Source organism: Fonsecaea multimorphosa (genome assembly GCF_000836435.1).
Source record: "Fonsecaea multimorphosa CBS 102226 unplaced genomic scaffold supercont1.30, whole genome shotgun sequence".
NCBI classification, from domain to species: Eukaryota; Fungi; Ascomycota; class Eurotiomycetes; order Chaetothyriales; family Herpotrichiellaceae; genus Fonsecaea; species Fonsecaea multimorphosa.
The window spans coordinates 39,995-61,750 of NW_015971664.1; the positions used below are offsets into that span (position 1 = coordinate 39,995).

Consider the following 21,756-nt stretch of genomic DNA (forward strand, 5'->3'; position numbering starts at 1 on the left):
TTATTCCTCTCATCATGCTACCCCGCAGAAGTTTCTGTTCCGAGTACCTCGTACTGGTCCAAGACACGGCGAGACGGTTGATGACGGCAAGGGGCCTGATGCCTGATTGCCACAATCCCTGTCACAGCCAGTGGTTCCCCTCCGCGCCGAGAAACCGCCACCGTGTCTTGCAGAAGCTCTGCCGTTTGCTACACATGCCCTTTATACGCTTTTCTGATGATGGTGCTCTGCTCAATGCTCAGCTCAGCCTCCGCACAGCTGCCGAGGGCTGCCGCCCGGATGAGAATCTTTTTTTCAGCTCCGGACCATTGGCACTGGGCCTGCTTGACGCTACACGAAGTCGATGTTGCACTCTTGTTGCTGTGCTAAAGAAAGCTGCCTGGTCAAAGTTACCCCCTCATTTGTTCCATCACGTTTGTATCAGCGCAGGTGGTTGGCCTGACGTGCATTAGCTGGGACGTAGTGCACGGGATCGATGCCCGTCTTGCATTTTCTCCTAGACCAAGCTAGGGCCTTATTTATTATTTCGTTGCGTCTCGGACCTGGCGAGCTGGATCGGCATGTCGCTGATTGAACCGAGTCCATCGACCAAGGAAGTCCAACGGTGCTCTTGCATGCTTGGCCCCCTCTCTGGAGAAGTTGATCACCACTGTTCCGCGTGGGCAAGCCACCGTCGCTCCCCCCCGAAAACCCCGGATTCCGCACTCGTACCAACTGACTTGACGGTTCTGCATCTCGGGGTCTGACACACCGAGCCCCAGCTTCGAGAAAGTGTCGAGTCCACCGAAAGTCAAAGCCCGCATCAGCAGACGTCTCGAGAGATAGCTTTTCGTCGACAAAGACTGATCATCTCTTTTTGCGAGCTCCATCCGAATCAAGGACAAAAGCAATTACCGAGCTTCTCCTCCCCTTTTTCGAAACAAATAATCCTACATCCCAGCTAGCAACATCGCAATAATTCTGGCTCTCGGGTTGATTGGATGTTGGCTACAATCAGGAACAAGATGGGCGACACCACCACGAGCAACAAGTCGCATGAGACCTTCATAGGCTCCATCGACCAGGGAACCACCAGCACCCGGTTTCTGATCTTCAATCGGCACGGCGAGGTGATTGCATCGCATCAGATCGAATTCAAGCAAATCTATCCGCATCCCGGGTAAGTCAGCAAAGTCCCCCCCCCCCCCACGGTTTTCCCCGGGTGTAAAGGAGACCAGAGGAAGACGAGATGATGGGTGGTGGTGCCATGTGTTTCTAATTTCACTCTCTATTATAGATGGCATGAGCACGATCCACTCGAAATCATTTCGTCGGTGGAGCAGTGCATCGACGGCGCCGTCAAGGACCTCGAGACCCAGGGCCACGCAAGTGCCAACATCAAAGCCGTGGGCATCACGAACCAGCGTGAGACAACGGTAAGGGACAAATCCCTTTTTCAATACCCCTCCCACACCCCCCTCTCCTCATCATCCAGTCGTCGCCTTTGGCTGGCTGAGCCAATCGTTTTCCCCCTTGAGGCCCCAAAAGTTGACTCGCCGTTCTGCTCCGGAAATTTTAGGTGGTCTGGAACCACGAGACAGGCGAGCCATTGTACAACGCAATCGTATGGACCGACACTCGTACACAGGCCCTGATCCGTAAGCTCAAGCACCGACTGGGATCGGATCAGCTGCAGCAACTTTGCGGTCTCCCACTGTCGACATACCCCTCCGTGGGCAAGTTACTATGGCTTTTGGACAACGAGCCCAAGGTGAAAGAGGCCTACGAGAAGGGCAACCTCGCCTTCGGCACCATCGACGCGTGGCTGGTCTACAAGCTCAACGGCGGGCCCAAGAAGAACGTGTTTGTATCCGACCCGACCAACGCCTCGCGGACCATGTTCATGAACCTCACGACGCTGGACTACGACGAGTCGCTCATTGACTTCTTTCGCCTGGATCAGACAAAGATCCATCTCCCCAAGATCACCCGGTCGTCGGATCCCGAGGCGTACGGGCGTCTAGAGGTGAGTGTGCTCAAGGGCGTCCCCATCACTGGCTGCCTGGGCGATCAATCCGCCGCCCTGGTCGGCCAAAAGGGGTTCACTCCCGGGTTGGCTAAAAATACCTATGGCACGGGTTGTTTCCTGCTGTACAACGTCGGTGAAAAGCCCGTCTTCTCCACCCACGGCCTCCTCGGCACGGTGGCCTACGATTTCGGCCCGGGAAAACGCATGTATGCCCTCGAGGGCAGCATCGCCGTCGCCGGGTCCAGCGTCAAATTTCTCGTCGATAATTTCGGCTTTGTCGAGTCCTCGAGCAAGATCAGTCAGTTGGCCGCCACGGTCGAGGACAATGGTGGCTGCGTCTTCGTCACCGCCTTCAGCGGCTTGTTTGCTCCGTACTGGATCGACGATGCGAGGGGAACAATCTGTAAGTTGCCAACAGGTCTCTCTGCTTTTATCAGTTTTCTCGATGCTGATTCGTTGTCTTAGACGGCATAACCGCCTACACGCAACGCGGACACATCGCGCGCGCCACCCTCGAGGCAACATGCTTCCAGACGAAAGCAATCCTCGACGCCATGGAGAAGGACTCGGGCGCTAAACTGGCCGAGCTCGCCGTCGACGGCGGCATGAGCAACTCTGATCTCACCATGCAGGTATGTGCACACGTTCACCATGTCACTCACCGCCTTTGTTGCGGGGGCTTTTTGGTCTATGCCATTGCAACTGCGGACATGGTCGATGCTAAATATCTGCTTTGTTTGTCGCAGACACAAGCGGACCTGATCCAGATCCCCGTGCGACGGCCACAGATGCGCGAAACGACAGCCCTGGGCGCCGCCATTGCCGCCGGGCTAGCCGTCGGGGTGTGGGACAGCATCGACGAGTTGAAGGACATCAATGTCGAGGGGAGCACCGTCTTCAAACCGCAGCTGCATGAAGCAAAGAGCAAAGAAATGTTCGAGCGATGGGAGAAGGCGGTCCAGATGTCCAAAGGTTGGTCGTCATGAACAAAAAAGGAGACAGACAAGCCGCATGCATTGATGGGGAAAATACTAAAGTCTTACATTATTGCGGCTGGTGCGGCCGCGACGCCACTACCCACCAATTGATGCATGGATGAGTTTGTTGACGGCATCATTGCCCACTGTTCGATTCCTTCCTGCGCGTCGTGAATGCTGCACGTCTGGCTGGAACCTCTCTTGTCGTCCAGCCCCCGTAAAACCAGAGTATTCGAACGATCTGGCCGTCGCCAGGTTTGTGACTGACCGACTCTTGCAGGAGCACTGGTGCTGACAGGATCATTGGTGTCGACATGATGCAGACGGCGCAGCAGCTAGCGGCTCTTGTGGTTGGGCATCTTTCGACGCCAGCGCGGGCTCCGAGACCTCATATTGGTAGAAGAGCAAATATCGGCGTTCTCTCAGGCAGTAGATCTCGCAAGCATCGGAACTCTGTGCGGGCTTGATCTTCGTCATTACATCTGTGATACGCCAGTATGTCGCAGTGATTCTCAGGAGAAGTTCCATGTTTGCGTTTTGCGGTGCCGGCCGATACCCTGCATTACATTTGTTTTCGCGGTATTTCACCCTCTTTTGGGCGATGGGGTCGGCTATTCGGCACTGCTCGAAGACCGCATTACCCCAAAAAGCCCACCGCTTCAGCAGAAAACTCGAGACGAGTTTGTGTGATGCAGCCGCCCTTTGGAGACACAGTCCTGCATGCAACAATGTCATTCTTTCGTCCTCTTGCTCAATTCCCTTATCTTCCTCAGATCCCCGGAGGAAACCCCAGCAACAACCTCTTTTCCAAAAGCCGACAGCCCGGTCCGATGCTTGTGAACCAAAATACCCATCATGTCGAGTCAAAATATATCGGAGTACGAGAAAGACGTCATAGAGAACCGTCCCGACGGTGAAAAGACTTTTGAACAGACAACGTTCCCGGAACTCAAACAAGTCGCCAGCAATGCTCTGAGCAGGATCACCTCACATCTCAGCACTCGAGATATTGTCGATCCTGGGCCACCGCCAGATGGAGGCCTTAAAGCATGGACCCAAGTCGCCATGGGGTTTGTTGTTTGCTTTTGCACCTGGTATGTGGAAGTCCGGAGACCCCCAGAGGATGGCCGGAGCCTTGCGCCGAACAGACTGCTCATGCTTTCATCAGGGGCTACATCAATTCATTTGGTGTCTTTCAGACCTACTATACCGAGACCTTGGGTGAATCCCAGTCAACCATCTCCTGGGTGGGTTCCGTTCAACTGTGGATCGTTTTCTTCGTCAGCGCCTTCTCCGGTCGGGCGCTGGATGCCGGGTTATTCATTCCGACTTTTCTCATCGGATCGATCGTTCAAATCATCGGCATCTTTATGACGAGTCTGTGCAAGAACTTCTGGCAGCTTGTACTGGCCCAAGGCCTCTGTACCGGCCTGGGGAGCGGAATTTTCTTCTGCCCAACCATTGGACTGGTGACGACATATTTCAGGAGGAATCGAGGAGTTGCCGTCGCCATTGTGTCGAGCGGTAACTCGCTGGGTGGCGCCATATACCCCGTGATTGTGCGCCAGCTCCTGCCAGAAATCGGATATGCATGGACGGTCCGTGTGCTCGGTTTCGTGAATGTAGGATTGCTTTCGTTGGCACTGGCATTCATGCGGCCGAGATTGCCTCCTCGAAAAGCCGGTCCGGTGGTCGAGTGGAGAGCATTCCGTGAAGTGCCGTATGTCTTCGTCCTCTTGGGCATGTCGCTCGTCTTTGGGGGACTCTTCTTCTCCTACTATTACATCGCCTCCTTTGGCCGGACCATCTTAGACATGAGTTATAAAGATTCACTCACCTTGCTCATCATCTTCAACGGAGCCGCTGTACCCGTTCGACTTGTGACGGGCTTCATTGCGGATCGGTTCATGGGGCCGCTAAACGCCATGGTTCCGCTCCTTTTCATCAACGCGCTTTTTGCATTTACCTGGATTGCAGTCAAGTCGGAATCAGGCATGTACGTGTTTGCAACGTTTTATGGATTTTCGGCAGGAGCCTTTCAGTGTCTCTTTCCGACGACGGTAACAAGTTTGAACAACGACTTGAGTAAGAATGGGGTCAGGATGGGTATGGCTTTCTCACTGTTCAGTTTTGCGGGACTTGCCGGACCTCCCATCGGAGGGGCGCTGTTGACGACGAACGGTGGCGGGCGAGGCGGATATCTGGTTGCACAAATATGCCTTGGAGTACTTACCGGGGTGGGTGCTTGCTTGATGTATGCCGCCCGTGTGTATAAAGTTGGCTGGAGTTGGAAGATCAAGTGTTAAGACAAGGTCGAAAAAGGCGCTTGGGAGAGGACAGGAGCCCGTCACGGTGCCACAATGACTCGACGGCTTCATCAACTCGTCTGGCCCATCAGTTGTCTTCGAGATAACAGTGATTATCCGAGGTCCTAACTTTTTGAGACCGTACCAAGTCAGCCCTCAGCAAGGTAGGCAAGCCTCACGCGACATTTCGAAGCTCTTAGGGGATAGCTAGGGCATGTGCTGTGAATCATGGTAAATGATCACAGTCTGTCCTCTCTGTCGCTCGGCGGCTGTAGGATGTGTCACAGAGTTTCGCAGTTGGCCGAAGGTGAACAGATCAACTGGGCGAAGAGGCACCAAGATGGCGAAATAGCACCAAGATCCATTGTATTAGTATTCGACATGGACAAAACGACGTTCTCCGGGGTTCTTGGAGGAGGTTTCGACGCGAAAGTGTGCAAGCTGAGGAGGGAAGAAAGGTAAAAGAGAATGGTTGGCGTGGGTAGTGATCGACTTTGTTTGATGGCGGCATCTGAGGTGAGATGACGCGAGCACACAATGTCCCGCTGGTGCTCGTTGTGCTCGAGGGTTGCTAGATTTGAATCCTACTCATCTGTTTTAGTACATAGAAGCCATCAAGGATGGAGTATAGAGACCGGATGAAAAAAAGAGGAGGACACGATGATGGCGGCGATAGGAGCAACTTGATTGTTGTATGGAGGCTGCGCTGCATGCAGGCAGGCAGGCAATGCAACCACCACTGGGTGACAACCTCGCCAACTACCTCAGGGCCTGCAAGATCTGATGCCAAGAATCGTCAAACAGCACCGAGTAATTATTGATCGTCACCCACAGCTTCACTATCTTCCATCTGCTTGTGTTGTTGATGCTTTTGCTTTTCCTTCTCCCTACGGTTTCATATCCATCCTGCTGTTTTCCTTTTTCCTTTTGATGCATTGACTTCCCGTGCCTGAATAGTCGCTGCTAGCACCGGGCTTGTCCAATCCTTCTCTGCGCGTCGTTGCTACACGTGGGCCCTAATTGTCATGCGAGATCGATTCTTCATCGGCACCAGCCTTTCCACCGTCATTTCTCTGGGTCTCTTGGGCCTGTAAGCACTGAAAGAGCTATGAGGCAGCGAGGTCCCCTAGGTAAGATCTGGCAGCTCCATGGAAGATCTACCTCGCATGGGTTCTGAAAAAGAGGTATATGACCTCTTCGTCCTCCGTCACGATGGCTTCGGTCGAAGACATTCGTCCCAAAGCATTCATCGAGGTCCCGTCTTTGTCATCATGATCCTGGTACCGTTGGCGACTCTCCTTGTATTCTTAGGCTGGAGGTAAGCTGCCAATGCCCCAGACACGATCTCTATGCCTACCCATGTGCTCATCTCAAAACACAAAGCGGGGTCCAGGTAGGAAGCTCGACGCCTCCAGTATCAGATTCGTGCGACACCGTAGCGGCAGGTTTCCAATGTCAACCCGCGATCTCTCACTACTGGGGCCAGTACTCGCCCTACTTCACTGTGCCCTCCGATATCTCGGCAGAGATTCCTGATGGCTGCGAAGTTACGTTCGTTCAGATCTTGTCCCGCCATGGGGCCCGAGACCCGACCGCATCCAAGACCAAGCAATACAACGACACCGTCAAACAGGTCCAGGCCAATGTGAAGAGCTTCACGGGACCCTATGCCTTTATCGCCAATTATTCGTATACCCTCGGCGCGGACCAATTGACGACTTTCGGCCAGGACCAGATGGTCCATTCGGGCACCAAATTCTACAGTCGGTATCGCTCTCTCGCAAAATCCCTCGATCCCTTCGTCCGTTCCTCGAGCGAGAACCGAGTTGTAGAGTCGGCCCTCAATTGGACACAGGGCTTTCATGCGTCGAGGCTGGCCGACAAGTCTGCGGATGTCGACTTAGGCTATCCGTATCCGGTTATTCTGCAGTATGAAGGTGATGGTTTCAACAACACGTTGAACCATGCTCTCTGCACCGAATTCGAGAACGGCACAGATAGCGAGATTGCTGATGACGCCCAAGATGCCTGGGCGAAGATCTTCATCCCTCCGATCCAAGCCCGTCTCAACAGTGGTCTGCCTGGTGCCAATCTCAGCATTGGCCAGACAGTGGACATTATGGACCTTTGCCCTTTCAACACCGTTGCCAATGATGACGGCACCATTTCTCCATTCTGTGCCCTCTTCACCGAATCCGAATGGCACAGTTACGGCTACTATCAGACACTGGGCAAGTACTACGGTTATTCTTACGGCAACCCTCTGGGCCCGACACAGGGTGTGGGATTCGTCAACGAGCTTATTGCGCGGCTGACCAACACCTCTGTCCAAGACTACACGTCTACAAACCATACTCTGGACGACAATCCAGCCACATTCCCCTTGGGCCGGAAACTGTACGCGGATTTCAGCCACGATAATGATATGACGGCCATCTTTTCCGCACTAGGCCTTTACAATGACACGCTACCATTGCCCAACACGACGATCGTGGAGGCCAGTGCAGCTGGCGGGTACAGTGCTGCATGGACCGTTCCGTTTGCTGCTAGAGCGTATATTGAAAAACTGCAGTGCCACGGGAAGTCGGAGGAGCTGGTTCGCGTGATTGTGAACGATCGTGTCCAGCCGCTATCCTCTTGCCAGGGTGATGGCCTCGGTCGTTGCACACTGGCTGAGTTTGTGGATAGTCTGGGCTTTGCAAAGATGGGTGGATACTGGGGGCAATGCTTCGTCTGATGACATCGGTTGACCAAGATTGAGCAATCTATGGATGGAACACATTCCAACGCTTGTCTTGGACATGTCTGCCCCTCAAAGTGTCAGCATAGGACCTCCTGAAGATTTCTAGTTATAGCAGTGTCACTCATTGGCTCAACCAGAACCACTGTGACTGTTCATCTACGCCTGCACAAGAGTTTCTGGTGAGCTGAGTCAAGTGCCAATCAAGAAATTATCGTGACAGCGAACTTCGGGGCGGGCCGAGACGTGCTCGTAGCGAGGGAAAGGAAGCAAAATGGTTGACTGCTTCGAATGCTGCGGATCGCTATAACCGTCAAAGTGACTGATATGGCCTTCGATGAGAGATCAGGACCAAACGGACGAGGATGACATCTGATAATGAACCTGACGCGAAAAGTATCGTAGGGAAATCGCTGATCGATGTCTTTCTCGAGGGGGCTTAGTGCCTTTGCGGCCGACCTCGGTCACCCCTCTTGATAAAGACAATGCTCCCGCTTCACATGATGTTTGATATTTGTTCACCAGCTCCAGAGGCCAACCTCGAGTGAGCCGCCGTCCAAACAGTCGTCTCTAGGGATCGATTCGTTGTCTCGAGCCACTGACTCGCCGAGATCCCAGTCAAGGCTCTGCTTTGTCTATCACGATTGAACCCATCGAGGGGTGGAGAGCACTTATCGCCCGCCAGTGCCAGGCTTGACGACGGTATCCAGCATGTCTCCTGTCCGGAGCATCGAGAATGTCAAAGAAGACTACACCTATATCATCTGGTGGGTGCGATTGATCTTTTGTGAAGCCGTTACCACTTCACCCTTCTACTACGCCAACTAATGCCTTTTTTTCTCTCTTTTCCCCCACCAGTGGAGGCGGCACTTCAGGATGCGTGGTTGCCGGCAGGCTGGCCGAAGCCTTCGCTAGCAGCCCCTCGTCGGATGTCTCCATCCTGATCATCGAGGCCGGGCCGGACTCGACAGGTCATCCGCTCATCACCATGGTGGGCGGCCTCTTCCAAGCCATGGGCGGCGAGCTGGACTGGGCCCTCGAGACCGTGCCCCAGGAACACCTCGACAACCGCGTGCTGGCACTCAATCGTGGCAAGTTTCTGGGTGGCAGTAGCGGCTTCAACGGGACGTTGTGCATCCGCGGATGCAAGGCAGACTACGACGACTGGGAGCTCGAGGGCTGGAGCGGAGAGGAGATGTTTGGTTACATGAAAAAGGCAGAGACGTTCCACGGCAAAGTCTGGTTCAAAGCGGCAGAGGGATACCATGGGACCGATGGACCCCTGCACGTCGAACCACATGACACGGCCCCGATTTCCAAACACGTCTTGGAATCTCTGCAGGACAAGGGCTTGCCGCTCGTAGACGACCTGTTCACCACGGGCCAGGCAGCGCATGCCTGCGGTCATGTTCCTCGGACGGTGCATAACGGCGTGAGAACTTTTAGTACAGACTACCTCAAGGGCCACGAGGATCAAGTGGATATCGTGGTAAATACCGTGGTTGACAAAATCGTCCTTGAGCACGTTGGAGGGGACGTTGTGGCGACGGGCGTCGAGGTGGTCGATAATTCTGGGAAGAGGAGGGTGCTGAAAGCTGGTAAGCAAGTCGTATTGTCTGCAGGTAAGTATTTTATTCAGCACTCGCATTCAGGTTCACTGGGTTCCTAATGCAAGGCAACAGGTGCGTATTGCTCGCCGACCATTCTGCTGCGCTCTGGCATCGGGCCGAAAGAAGAGCTCGCTCAGTTCAGCATCAACTGCATAGTCGACTCTCCGGGCGTGGGCAAAAACTTCCAAGACCACCTGGCAAGCTATGCTTCCCATCCTTGCCAGATCACGCTTCTCTAATCATGCCTAAGGTTGTATTTGTCCCGTACGAGGTCACGCAGCCGAACCTCACCAACGACCGATTCATCCACCACGCCAATGGCTTCGCAGACTCTCTGTCAACGTACCAGAGCTCTCGATCTGGCTTCTTTTCCACGTTCCCCTTTGGCGTCTTCGCGTTAGCGCGACTGGAGGACGAGCTGAACTCGTCCGCCCTGTGGCGGGAGCGGTCCGCGGCGATGCCGGGGACGACACGAGACGCTGCCAATCTGACACCGCAGCAAGCCCACGTCGAATACATGCACACCGAGTTGTATTCGGGCCACGTCCACGGGTATCCCATTCCCTTGGATGGGAAGCACGGCTTCGAGATGATGACGCTGCTGTTTAGCCAGCAAAGCCGCGGCACCGTGACACTTCGCTCCACGGACCCGCACGACAAGCCCGTCATCGATCCTCGCTACCTGTCCGACCCGCTCGATCTGCTCATGTTGGCCGAAGGCGTGCGCTTCGCCCACTCCATCGTGACGTCCGGCTCCGGCACGAGGGACATCGTCGCCCCAGGCGTGTGGATGGCAGGTCCCAAGTACGCGGCCCTGGGACCCGAAACCAACAGGGAGGACTGGGAGCCGTATGTGCGGCAGTACAGCGCGACGGCTCACCACCCGGCAGGCACGTGTCGAATGGGGAAGGACGGCGATTCGATGGCGGTCGTGGACGAGAAGCTGGCGGTCAGAGGCGTCAAGGGGTTGATGGTCGCGGACTGCAGCATCATGCCGAGTCTAAACGGCGGACACACACAGATGCCGGCGTATGCAATTGGGGAGAAGGCTGCAGAATTGCTTGTCAAAGCGTCGGACACAAAGGTATAGACGACCGTCTCATGACTTGTGTCGAGCTGTTCCCTCGTTGGAACAATCCCAGAGCGAATGAAGTACCGATTGGATAGAGAAAGGCTCTTGAGTAGAACTTGCCTGCTTTTTCTCCGTCGTGGATGCACTTCTCGGCTACACTCTTGGTGCAAATCTTGATCTCACATACCTCTCAGAGGGCTTCCATACCGGCAACAAACCGTAGTATACTCCCAACCCCTTTCCTACCATATCACCGAATTTTCCAGCTTCAACCCAAGCATGCCTTTCCCCTTCCATGGTGTGTCCTGACATTGTGGTGGCCAGACTCTGCGAGTAGGAGCTAGGAGCTCAAAGCTCGTTGTCACATGGATCATCTGGTGTGATTGCCATTATCAGGGCCATTTCTGCATTTGGCTCGCCAGTATGCTCCCAAGAGCAGGCCCACAGGGTCTGGTACAAAGGACAATTTCTTGCATATATTTTATTCTTTCCAAATTTCTGTCACACCAAGACCCCCTTACCTCGACAAGGGCGAAAATCGAACCGAAATCCGACGACTCTCAGTCCAGGTCCTGTGCAGGTCAAACTGGCACCGGGCTAGCAGGCAGCAGGACCTCGATTCGAATCCTATACTTCGCTCACCTCGATTACACACACACACACACACCAAAAAAGGAATCCAGGGTCTGTCAGGTCAAACTAACACCGGGTTAGCAGGCAGCAGGACCTCGATTCGAACGACCTCTCCTCCTCCGACGACCTCCCTGGACTCAACTTATAAATCTTCGCAGTATAACCGGCCGAGAAAAACCAACCCCGAAAGGGGTGAGTTTCGCTTATCACGAACCAGAGTTGAGCTGCTTCATGATAAGTTTTTGTCCCTGCGCCAGATTGTTCACATGGCGCTGTAAGTGATCACCACCCTCATAGAGACGAATACCCTGTCACATGTACCAATATGATTGAGCGAGTCGCTTGTAGATCTATTTCGACGACAGGTTGCTGACTTGCGCGACCTCGGTAAACACTGTCCGGGGTATTCGGGATTCGGTATGTGCGTGGAGCAGTATTAATTTATTTCTTACAAGTACTAACAAGTAATCCAGTAGAGGCTAGTGAGACTCGCTCAGAGGCTTCGCTTAATAATGTCAGCAAGCTTCTGCCCTCAGGATGCCGCGTCTACCACTCAGACAAAGCACACTATTTGTTCTCGTATGGCACGCTCATCCTTCTCCCCCCTTCGCTGTGTAGCGCATCCGATAAGCCGACGCATCCCCAATAACTGACCCGCCTTAGATCGGTCGATCCCACCCCCGGAGAGTTCTCCAGGCAAAGAGAAATTGTTCTAGCTACAGGGGCAGGGAACAAAGTTTGTCCAGACACTTGGTCACCCAAAAGCCTAGTTGAACATCTCTGGTATCAGAGTACACCGACATATCATCTGATCGCACACCTTTTCCATCGAAATGAGGAATATTGGCTATCACGGTCGAATGTCAGTGAACAATTAGCGGCGGACAATGCATCATGGATGGCTCGGGCGACTTCACGTTCCCCGTACCTGGTCAGAGCTCGCAGAGACAGCCAAATCGCCCCGAACCTCGAAGGACCAATCGCGCGTGTGTTGAATGCACAAGAAGGAAAATAAAATGCGATGGCACTCTACCCTGCCAAAACTGTCGAAAGCATTCTCTGGAATCAAGGTGTAGTTACAGAAAGCGACAGCGGAGAACAAATCCCTCTTGGAAGTGAGTCTGGGTATCTCGTGGCGAGGGCACCGTCTGACTGCTCGCTGTATAGAACAATAGACCAATTGAACGAGGCTCTGAATGCCCGCAACCAGATCATCAAGCAGCTTTTGCCCGCAGTCGACTTCGACAGCCTCCCCGGCCTGTCTCGCGAGAACATCATCCGACTGATTAGCAATGAGGTTGATACCCAGACACCTTCACCCATTGCCGAGAGCCGTGTCGCCACCGAGGTCGTCGAAGTCTCACAATCACACGACGATGTCGCAGCTGAAGAAGAATGGAATGAAGCTCAGAACGAGGAAGGACCCGAACCCCCGGTTGGCGATGCTGTCAACGGCCTCACCATCCACCAGCGTCCGGGCTCCTGCTCGCGCATCTCCTCCACTGGTGCTTTCCTGCATGTTCTTTTCAGTGTCTGCCCCCCTGCAAAACAAAAGTTCTTGGATCTCGGGCAATCGGCCTTCCAGAAACCCAAGCAACTTGTCCTTCGGGTCTCAAGCAAAGAAGGCCCTCAAGCCACACAAAATGTCAGCCCTGTATCCTCGACACTCTCGTCCTTGTCGTCTTCACAACAGATAGCAGTCGACGCGTATTTCGAGCAGATCCACGCCCTAATCCCCATGGTGGATGAGGCTCGCTTTCGTGATGAGTTCTCTAGCCAAGAACGCACAGACGACGGGTGGAAGGCGCTTTCAAGCATGGTCCTCGCATTAGGTTCCATTGCGGCAGGAGACGATCAATCGCACTTCGCTTACCACGAGAGAGCACGGAACGTCCTTGGTTACAACATATTTACCTCGGGAAACCTCGAAATGCTTCAGGCGCTGGTTCTCTTGAGCGCGCTGTACTTGTACTACATCCATTCACCAAACACCGCCTTCTTAGTTATGGGAACCGCCTTCCGGATGGCTATCGCCATTGGCTTACATCGTGAACCAGCTAGAACGACAAAACTCGGCCAGACGCCCGAGGAAGAAGCATTGGCATTGTCTCGAGCTGAAGTTAGACGAAGAACTTGGTGGTGTCTGATCGCCGCAAACGCCTGGCAAGGACTGTTGTTGCATCGTCCTCGTGTTGGAAGATGGGATCCGCTGACAATGGACACGGCTTGGCCTTCTACGACATTCTCTTCGATCCTTGCGCGGCCGGAGAGCGTTGCACGGCAGAGGCACGGTGAGTCTGAGGACAGGGATTGGCATGGCATTGCACTCCGCGTGACTGCCGAATTCTGCATCATCGCCCAAAGGATCGGGGATCGCATGGCACAGTTGTCATACATTACACCCCGGGAGATATTCGCATTCAGCGACGAACTCGAGATTTGGAGCAAATCCCACCATTTTCGATTCTTGTCGGAGAATTCATGTCCAAAACGTTTCTGGCTGAGTCGAGAGACCATGATGTATCGCTTTTTGGGTGTGCGCGTTCTGTTGTCTCGGCCACATCTGATGCGGTTGGCTGACGACGGAATGGCACACAATGCATTCACAGACGAGGACTGGAAAGTGGTATCTCTCTGCCAAAATTCGGCAAGTGAGGTTATCGACCTGATCTGTTCTGGCCTTCATCACGACAGAGTCTCAGTCTGGCACTCGACCTTCGCTCTTTTCCAAGCTTGCCTGATTCCCCTGATTTCTATTGCCGTGGCGAAGAAATTGGATCTCTTTGGCGAAGCCGCAGTCAGTGATTGGACACAGAGTCTGGATGGCGCCCTTCGTGCATTCAAAGATATGGACCCCCATACGAGGCCAGCGGACAGATACGGCAGCATTATTGAGGCCCTGCGCGATGGTATCGCGTCTTGGAATAACCAGGACTCTCAATACGCAGCTGAATTTGACCAGTACACAGAGTTTCTTGCCAACGCCAGATCAGTGAACGCGATGGACTTGATGAATTTCGATGCACAGGACATCACTGCGCCGGGTCCATTCCTGGAGTGGTTCAATTATGATCTTGCATTTGGGGATCAACAATTGAACTGGTATCCTCTTCCCGATACTTGAAGGCGGTGGTTTGCATGCGTCCAGGTGCACCTTGTGATCGATGGGAGGCTATTCGACTTGAGACTGCTGTTTAGCCGGATAATGTCTACCGATGAGCCAAATGAGAGAGCAGTTCATATTCCTTGCGCAAAGATGGCGCGGTCTCCGTGATGGCCTACCGCGGGGCAGTCCGGATGATACCAAGAAGACTGTGCAGGGCTTACATCGACAAGTTTCACATCGGGGAGCTTTGCTCGAGTTGTCTTTTACCTGAGGCATGGTATCCTTTGTACCGATCTGTTTGATGTGCTCGCAGCCACCTTCTTGCCATTCTGACCTCGGACTCCTTTGAATGTTCCCTGGAAGCCGATTCCAATGGACGTCTGTGTCTCATCTCGAACGCGGAGCCTCACGAGGACTTATCCCGGGCAGACATCGAGGGAGTATAGAAACCGGTGGACGATTGTGCCTGTCTCAAGGAATTCTGGAAGGAAGAGCAACGACTTATTGCAAGGTTGTAGTGGCCAGCGTTTTGCTCGAGCCCGTGATCGCTCATGGTACGGCTCTGCGGCTGTTCGTCAGCTAGCTTTTGCAGTAAGGATACCGTAAACTAACCTTGGAAGCGAAAGGCACAAAATGGAACGGTGGCACCAGCGCCTTACGCCGCTCTTAATACACCACTGCAGGGGGACGATTTCAGTACTATACCTTCACACTTGACACAATTGCAGCGGACGAGAGAGTCCAAGCATGGGCTGGTTTCGACCTGAGACCTGTTGACGACTAAATGCTGACTAGGCGCAACATTGCTTCTCATTGCCATCGGAATCAGATTGGGAAAGACACACCGACCCAGGTTATAGAGCAGTCATATCTCTTGCTGATGTTTGCTCGACTGAACTGAAATGAGCTGCAGATGGTGGACATCACCTCTCCGTGAGAGATCCTTGACGTCTCGACTCTCGATGACGCTGAGCAGGAGTTGTTGACGTCGAACGTACGATGTTGCTTTTTGCTGCCGAGACCACGATGCCTTCTCTGGCTAATTGGAGGAGATATGTACTGCCGTCGAGTGTGGACACGATCCGGGACTATATATGCCCGCTTACAACTTTGTCCCTCGATCCCATCAGTAACGGCAGCGTTGCACCCTCGGCAAGTACTCGGAGACTCCTGCCCCCGCAAGATGTTCACAACAGGTCCGCAAAAATACGTCCTAGAATCAATGAAGAGCATTAATCTAGGATTGGAAGCGGAGCGGAGACGAAGGCATGGCATCTGGCGTTCGGTTATACGAGAGGGATGTGTCGCGCAGTCGGACTCGGGTTGATTACGCAAATGGCTGCACAATGCTTGCTTGTGCTAACAAGGCTGCTTTATAACTTTTTGGTCAACGCGCTTTGTCTGTCTTCCCTAGCAACTCTTGTTACGATCACAAAATGGCAACAAAGCAGCAACATGGGTTGTCAGCGGGTTGGAAATGGCGCCTGGCAAATGCGAACGGCATAACGAAAGCAGATGACATTCCAGATCTCAGGTCTTGGTCTCCGGTCACCGCTTTCCCATCCGTGGTCCAAATGGAACTCCTGGCAAAGAAGATTATTCCGGATCCAAATGTCGGCGAGAATGAGCGGCAGATCCAGTGGGTTGGGGGAATGGACTGGGAATATTCGTGCTCTTTCCCGACACCGAAGGGTCTAGACAACTCCAGCATTGCTGATTTGGTATTTGAGGGTCTGGATACGTTTGCAACTGTCTCCCTGAACGGCAATGAGATCCTCAAATCCGACAACATGTTTATTCCACATCGAGTGGATGTGACAGGTCAGCTGAAGCCCGAGGGGCATGACAATGAGCTTTCTATACTCTTCGAGAGTGCCCTGAAGAAAGGAAGTGAATTGGAGGCAAAGTTCGGACCTAGAAAGCAAGTGATTCGAGACAAAAGGAGAAGCCACATTCGGAAAGCACAGGTACGGAACGATTCCTGGTGATCTCACGCCTTCATTGATAATGATATAGTATCACTGGGGCTGGGACTGGGGTCCCATATTAGTGACGGCAGGACCATACATGCCGATTCATCTGGAAACGTACTCTGCCAGGATCGACGATATCTACATTACTACGGCCCTAGCAGAGGATCACTCAACTGCCACGCTCACAATTGCAGTGCAGGCAGTAGGACCCCCTGCCAAGGTAGTCAAAGTCAGCATTCTCGATCAAGCCCTTTCACAAGTGTCCAATGAGCTTACCATCACCTTGGACGATTCGAAAAAAGGTTCCGCTACGGTCACCTTACCAGAACCCAAGCTGTGGTGGCCTAATGGTCAAGGCGCACAGCATTTATACAATGTTTCGGTATCTCTTCTGGACGAATCCTCGAGCAAGCTTGATGCAAGAACGATGCGATATGGCATCCGGACTATCAAAGTGATTCAACGCCCTCTCGACAATGCTCCCGGCAAGACATTCCTCTTCAACGTCAATGGCCGCGATATCTTCTCCCAGGGAGGCAACTGGATCCCTGGGGACAGTCTGTTGCCTACTATGACACGCGAAAGATACTTTGACTGGGTTCGGCTCTCTAAGTACCACCACCTCAATATGATTCGGGTCTGGGGAGGCGGCATTTACGAGACAGAAGATTTCTTCGATGCCTGCGACGAAATGGGCATGCTAGTGTGGCACGATTATGCATTTGCTTGCGGGGACTATCCAGTCCACAAGGAATTTCTGGACAGCGTCAAAGCTGAGGCTGAAGCTCAGACCATTCGAATGCGCAACCGCGCCTCACTAGCGCTCCTGTGTGGCGACAACGAAGATTTCGGGATCCAGGACTTCTTTGGGGAGCCGTACGATTTTAAGGATCACGTAGGGCCCTTTGAAGATAGCACTTTCCCTGCACGGAAGATCTTCCTCGACCTTCTCCCCAAGCTCTGCGAGAGTCTGTGTCCGGCGATCCAATACTGGCCGTCATCCCCTTGGGGCGAGGAGGGTGCAAATGCCAGTGATACTACATTCGGCGACCTTCACCAGTGGGCTGTGTGGCACGGACCACAGGATGCTTACCAGAAATATGGAGAACTTTCCGGTCGGTTTGTCTCCGAATTTGGTATGCACGGTTTCCCGATCATGCGAACGGTTGATGTTTTTGCGCCTGATCCAAAGGACCGCCATCCCCAGTCTCGCATCATCGACTGCCACAACAAAGGGCACGGCGCGGAGACACGCATCGCTCGATATTTGTCCGAGAACTTCCGTTATGATATGAAGCTCGAGAATTTCGCATACTGCTCGCAACTCTTGCAGAGCGAGGCATACGGCTATGCATTGCGAGACTGGAAGCGGAAGTTTGGGGGCAAAGGTAAAGAGGAGTGCGCAGGTGCAATTATCTGGCAGCTGAATGATGTCTACCCGGTTACAAGCTGGGCATACATTGACTATTATCTCCGTCCGAAACCTGCCTTCTATACGATTCGACGAAACTTTGCCCCAGTCAGCGTTGGCATTGAGCGCACACCTCGTTCTCGTTGGATAAACGAAGACAAGCCACAGGATTCATACGTCCCAAATTTCGCCCTCTTTGCTCATAATACCACGCCGGACGAAGTCAAGTGCACTCTAGAACTGAGAGCATACGACCTCCATAGTGGAAAAGATGCTGAACTGGACTGGACAGGGGTGAGCTCCGACGTGACTTTGTCAGCCGGTCACAATACCGAGCTTGGGAAACTCCAGCCACACGCGTCGTGGACCGAGGAAAGCCTGATTATTCTGGATGCGAGCCTTGTCGAACCATTGAGCAAGAAGGTGCTAGCAAGATTCACTGATTGGCCAGAGCCGTACCGGTACCTGCAATGGCCTGTCGACACGAAAGTGACGGTTTCCGTTGAGAGCACGAAGGAGGATCAGACCAATAGCGACATCAACGCTACGCACTTTGAGGATTTGGTGACAGTTACGGCTAATCAGCCAATCAAGGGCTGTTGGCTTGAGCCTCTGTACGACGGGAATGAAAAAGATGACGAACCAGAACCGCTGTGGGAAGATAACATGTTCGATCTACTGCCAGAACGGGAGGTCAAGGTGGCAGTCAAAGGTCTCCGGGGAAGGAAGGTCAATGTGCGATTCCTGGCGGATTGGGAAGTTGGGCCTGCAAAGGCACATCTTTGAAGGCGGCGGCAGATCTGAGAAACGAACTTGGAGGTGAAGAGGGTTAGAAGGTACACAAGGCACAGACATGTGTATGTGTGCGAAGGAAAAACCATACGAAAGAACAGCGTCAATCAACGCTGCTTCCATGCAGGCTCTCCGAACGAAGTGCTAGATGGGCTATTGAGGCTACATGGAGATAGTCCTTGGACATGAGTTTTTATGGTTTGATATGTTCAAGTTTTCTCATGAAGATGCAAGCAGGGGGTTGATTCTCCCAGTCGACAGGAATCGAAAAGGCCTGCTAGACAGATGCGGCTGCTCATGATGACCGTTCTCACTGCCTGACTCTCCACCACATCAGCGCGAATCATCACGTCTACCATCCAACTACTTACAAGCTTCTTATGGGCACTTCAACACAAGCGAAAAGTTTCTCCCTTTCGCCGCTGAGAATAAGGCCTGTATCCATTCATTGTACATGACCTCCAGAGCCATACCCCACAGCCTAGAACCCGTATCGTGTGGGAAATTTAGGCCATCCGTCACCAAATAGCGAAACGGTATTGGTCCTGGAGGCACTGGCATGTGTAGGAGATGGAAACCCGTCAAACAAAAGATGGGCATCTCATAGTGAAATCCTTCAGGCAACCGGGAGGCGAGAGCAGCTGAGGGGAAAGAATTCTGCTATCTCAACCCACGATCATGGACGTGTCATTGACTTCCATCGCCGGCAAGCTGGTTCTTGCTTCTCTCGCAGTTCTTATACTTGTGCTTGCTCGCTACGCTGCTGCCGGTCGTCGACCTCGAGGGTTTCCGCCAGGACCACCAACACTGCCAGTAATCGGCAACATTCACCAATTTCCCCTCAAAAAGCCTTTCATCAAGTAAGTTGCTCGCCGGGCCAGCGGCGGCATATCATCACTTACCTAATCCTCCCAGATTTCATGAATGGGGCAAGCAATACGGTGCTGTGGTCGGTCTCAAACTGGGTCCTCAAAACGTCGTCGTGTTGAACACCTACAAGAGTGTGAAAGAGTGAGTTGGAGGTACTGTTGGACCAAAATTATCTCTTGACTTGGTCATAGTCTCTTTGACAAACGCGGAGCCATCTACTCGAGCCGCCCTGACAGCTACGTTGGGAATAAACTTCTTTGCCCCGGTGACACGCATATCCTCCTGGCCCCCTACGGCCAGGGCTGGAGGGCCCTTCGGAGGGCGGTTCAAGCCATGTTGAATGCGACTGCTGTCGATGGACTTTTGCCCGTACAAGATGCAGAAGCGTCACAGACGTTATTTGAACTGATGACGACGCCGGAAAGGGCGTTCACGCATATTCGCCGTTATTCGATCGCCTTAATTCTGGCGTCGGTGTTTGGCCAGAGAGGCGCGAGCTTTGAAGCACCAAAAGTCCAAGCCCTGTATCATGCGCAGGAGCGATTCACCGGAATGCTGGCCCCGGAAGCCTCGCCACCTGTGGATATCTTTCCATTCCTGAGGTATATACCCGGCTTTTTGGCACCTCACAAACGCTGGGCCGCAGAGGTCCGACGGGAGCAACGGACACTGTATGCCAGCTTGCTCAACGAGACCATGGCAAGAGCCCGGAAACAAGACAGGGTTCCATGCTTCATGGACAAGCTCCTCGAAGTGAAAGAGAAAAGCGGGCTTGACGCTCAACAGATTGTGTACACTGGGGGATTCTGGTGTGGTATTCCTCTTTCTTGAGCCTTCTTCACCTTTACGGAGCAAAGTCTGACTTTTGAATGGGAAGGTGGAAGCAGGTTCTGATACTACGTCTGCGACTCTCCACTCGTTTGTCCTTGCCATGATCAAATACCCCGAAGTCTTGCGAAGAGCACAGAAAGAATTGGACCATGTGTGCGGATCCTCAAGGTCACCTAGTTCCAAGGACATCAAAAATCTCCCTTACTTGCAAGCAGTCATGACCGAGGTGAGACGTATCAGACACCGTGTGTGTGATTTAGCTCTCTCCAATCAAGCTGACGATGAATCTTCCCCTCCAGACGTTGCGATGGAGACCAGTCACACCCAATGGCGTGCCTCACATGCTGATCCAAGACGACACGTATGACGGCTACTTCCTTCCCAAAGGCACCATGGTGTTCGCCAGCACATGGTCCATTCACCAAGACATGTCGGAGTACGACCGACCCGAGGAGTTCATCCCGGAGCGGTTCCTCCACGACAAATTCGGCAGCAAGGACAGAAGGAGCAAAGCTTCGCCCGACGACGACGACGACCAGAGTCACAGGAGAGTGACGTATGCCTTTGGGGCTGGGAGGCGAATGTGTCACGGGCAGCGCCTTGCCGAGAATTCTCTGGTGAGTTTGTTATTCCTAACAAAGTCTTTACATTCAGATTGATATCAACAAATCTCAACCCAATATGGGGCTTTTCCCTCCTTCACACTCGCCGTTTACTTCCTTCCTCTCCCACAACAATCTGATGTTGGGCCAGATGATCAACATGTCTAAGATGGCCTGGGCCTTCGACATCAGTGCCGACCCGGCCACCGCGCCGCCGGATCTGAATGTCGAGACGGGGTACTCGGACGGCTTCGTGATGGGGCCTCATCCGTTCTCCGCCTCGTTTGCGATCCGGTCGCGCGAGCACGGAGAAACCGTCCGGAGGGAGTATGAGGAGGCGAAGCTGGTTTTCCAGAGGTATGAAGATTAGGTGAAGGGAACGAACAGGGGGGAACCTGGGAGAGTGGAATGACTTATTTATGCAGAAGTTGGGGGCAGGGGGGATGAAACTCGGGGAATGAGAGTAGTACTAAAGAATGAACTTCTCTCTCTTGGAGCAACATATTCGTATTTTTTTGGTGGAAATTCGAAGCCGAATTCAATCCAAACTAATACATACCCAGGATATGATTGTTGAGCCGGAGCAGACTCAGTCGAGGCTGTCGACTCGCCGTACTCATCCTACCTACCTAGTAGGTATGTATGGTCGTATGTAATTACTCCTGGATCCGCGGCCCCGTAGCGGCATAATGGATTTCCCTATTCCCTTCCAGAAGGAGCAGGTGAACCGAGGATGTGTTAAAGCAGCGAGCTGGCACTGGCGACACGAAGATCCAACAAGAGGTTTTTTGCTCAAGACGGTCTCTCATCGCTTTATTTCTACCT

The 21,756-nt window shown here is 53.1% G+C and overlaps 8 protein-coding genes across 8 annotated transcripts; all 8 read left to right on the forward strand.

Moving 5' to 3' along the window:
• Positions 1-1,004: 1,004 nt before the first annotated feature.
• On the forward strand, positions 1,005-2,994 carry Z520_10397 (uncharacterized protein; the record flags this gene model as incomplete). The annotated part of the gene is made up of 5 exons (XM_016780890.1): positions 1,005-1,159; positions 1,277-1,415; positions 1,559-2,411; positions 2,474-2,640; positions 2,755-2,994. 5 exons carry the CDS (start codon positions 1,005-1,007, stop codon positions 2,992-2,994), a joined length of 1,554 nt encoding a protein of 517 aa, XP_016627896.1.
• Positions 2,995-3,840: 846 nt separating this feature from the next.
• Positions 3,841-5,291, forward strand: Z520_10398 (uncharacterized protein; the record flags this gene model as incomplete). Its single annotated transcript, XM_016780891.1, has 2 exons — positions 3,841-4,079; positions 4,154-5,291. 2 exons carry the CDS (start codon positions 3,841-3,843, stop codon positions 5,289-5,291), a joined length of 1,377 nt encoding a protein of 458 aa, XP_016627897.1.
• A 1,148-nt stretch (positions 5,292-6,439) lies between these two features.
• Positions 6,440-8,028, forward strand: Z520_10399 (uncharacterized protein; the record flags this gene model as incomplete). Its single annotated transcript, XM_016780892.1, has 2 exons — positions 6,440-6,609; positions 6,675-8,028. 2 exons carry the CDS (start codon positions 6,440-6,442, stop codon positions 8,026-8,028), a joined length of 1,524 nt encoding a protein of 507 aa, XP_016627898.1.
• Positions 8,029-8,742: 714 nt separating this feature from the next.
• Positions 8,743-9,880, forward strand: Z520_10400 (uncharacterized protein; the record flags this gene model as incomplete). Its single annotated transcript, XM_016780893.1, has 3 exons — positions 8,743-8,798; positions 8,890-9,653; positions 9,714-9,880. The coding sequence occupies 3 exons, from the start codon at positions 8,743-8,745 to the stop codon at positions 9,878-9,880; spliced, it is 987 nt and encodes a 328-aa protein (XP_016627899.1).
• A 2-nt stretch (positions 9,881-9,882) lies between these two features.
• Z520_10401 (uncharacterized protein) lies at positions 9,883-10,731 on the forward strand (the record flags this gene model as incomplete). The annotated part of the gene is made up of 1 exon (XM_016780894.1): positions 9,883-10,731. One exon carries the CDS (start codon positions 9,883-9,885, stop codon positions 10,729-10,731), a length of 849 nt encoding a protein of 282 aa, XP_016627900.1.
• Positions 10,732-12,367: 1,636 nt separating this feature from the next.
• On the forward strand, positions 12,368-14,470 carry Z520_10402 (uncharacterized protein; the record flags this gene model as incomplete). The annotated part of the gene is made up of 1 exon (XM_016780895.1): positions 12,368-14,470. One exon carries the CDS (start codon positions 12,368-12,370, stop codon positions 14,468-14,470), a length of 2,103 nt encoding a protein of 700 aa, XP_016627901.1.
• A 1,418-nt stretch (positions 14,471-15,888) lies between these two features.
• Z520_10403 (uncharacterized protein) lies at positions 15,889-18,622 on the forward strand (the record flags this gene model as incomplete). The annotated part of the gene is made up of 2 exons (XM_016780896.1): positions 15,889-16,419; positions 16,469-18,622. 2 exons carry the CDS (start codon positions 15,889-15,891, stop codon positions 18,620-18,622), a joined length of 2,685 nt encoding a protein of 894 aa, XP_016627902.1.
• Positions 18,623-19,306: 684 nt separating this feature from the next.
• Positions 19,307-21,301, forward strand: Z520_10404 (uncharacterized protein; the record flags this gene model as incomplete). The annotated part of the gene is made up of 6 exons (XM_016780897.1): positions 19,307-19,488; positions 19,544-19,639; positions 19,690-20,312; positions 20,383-20,555; positions 20,629-20,946; positions 21,083-21,301. The coding sequence occupies 6 exons, from the start codon at positions 19,307-19,309 to the stop codon at positions 21,299-21,301; spliced, it is 1,611 nt and encodes a 536-aa protein (XP_016627903.1).
• Between the last annotated feature and the right edge of the window lie 455 nt (positions 21,302-21,756).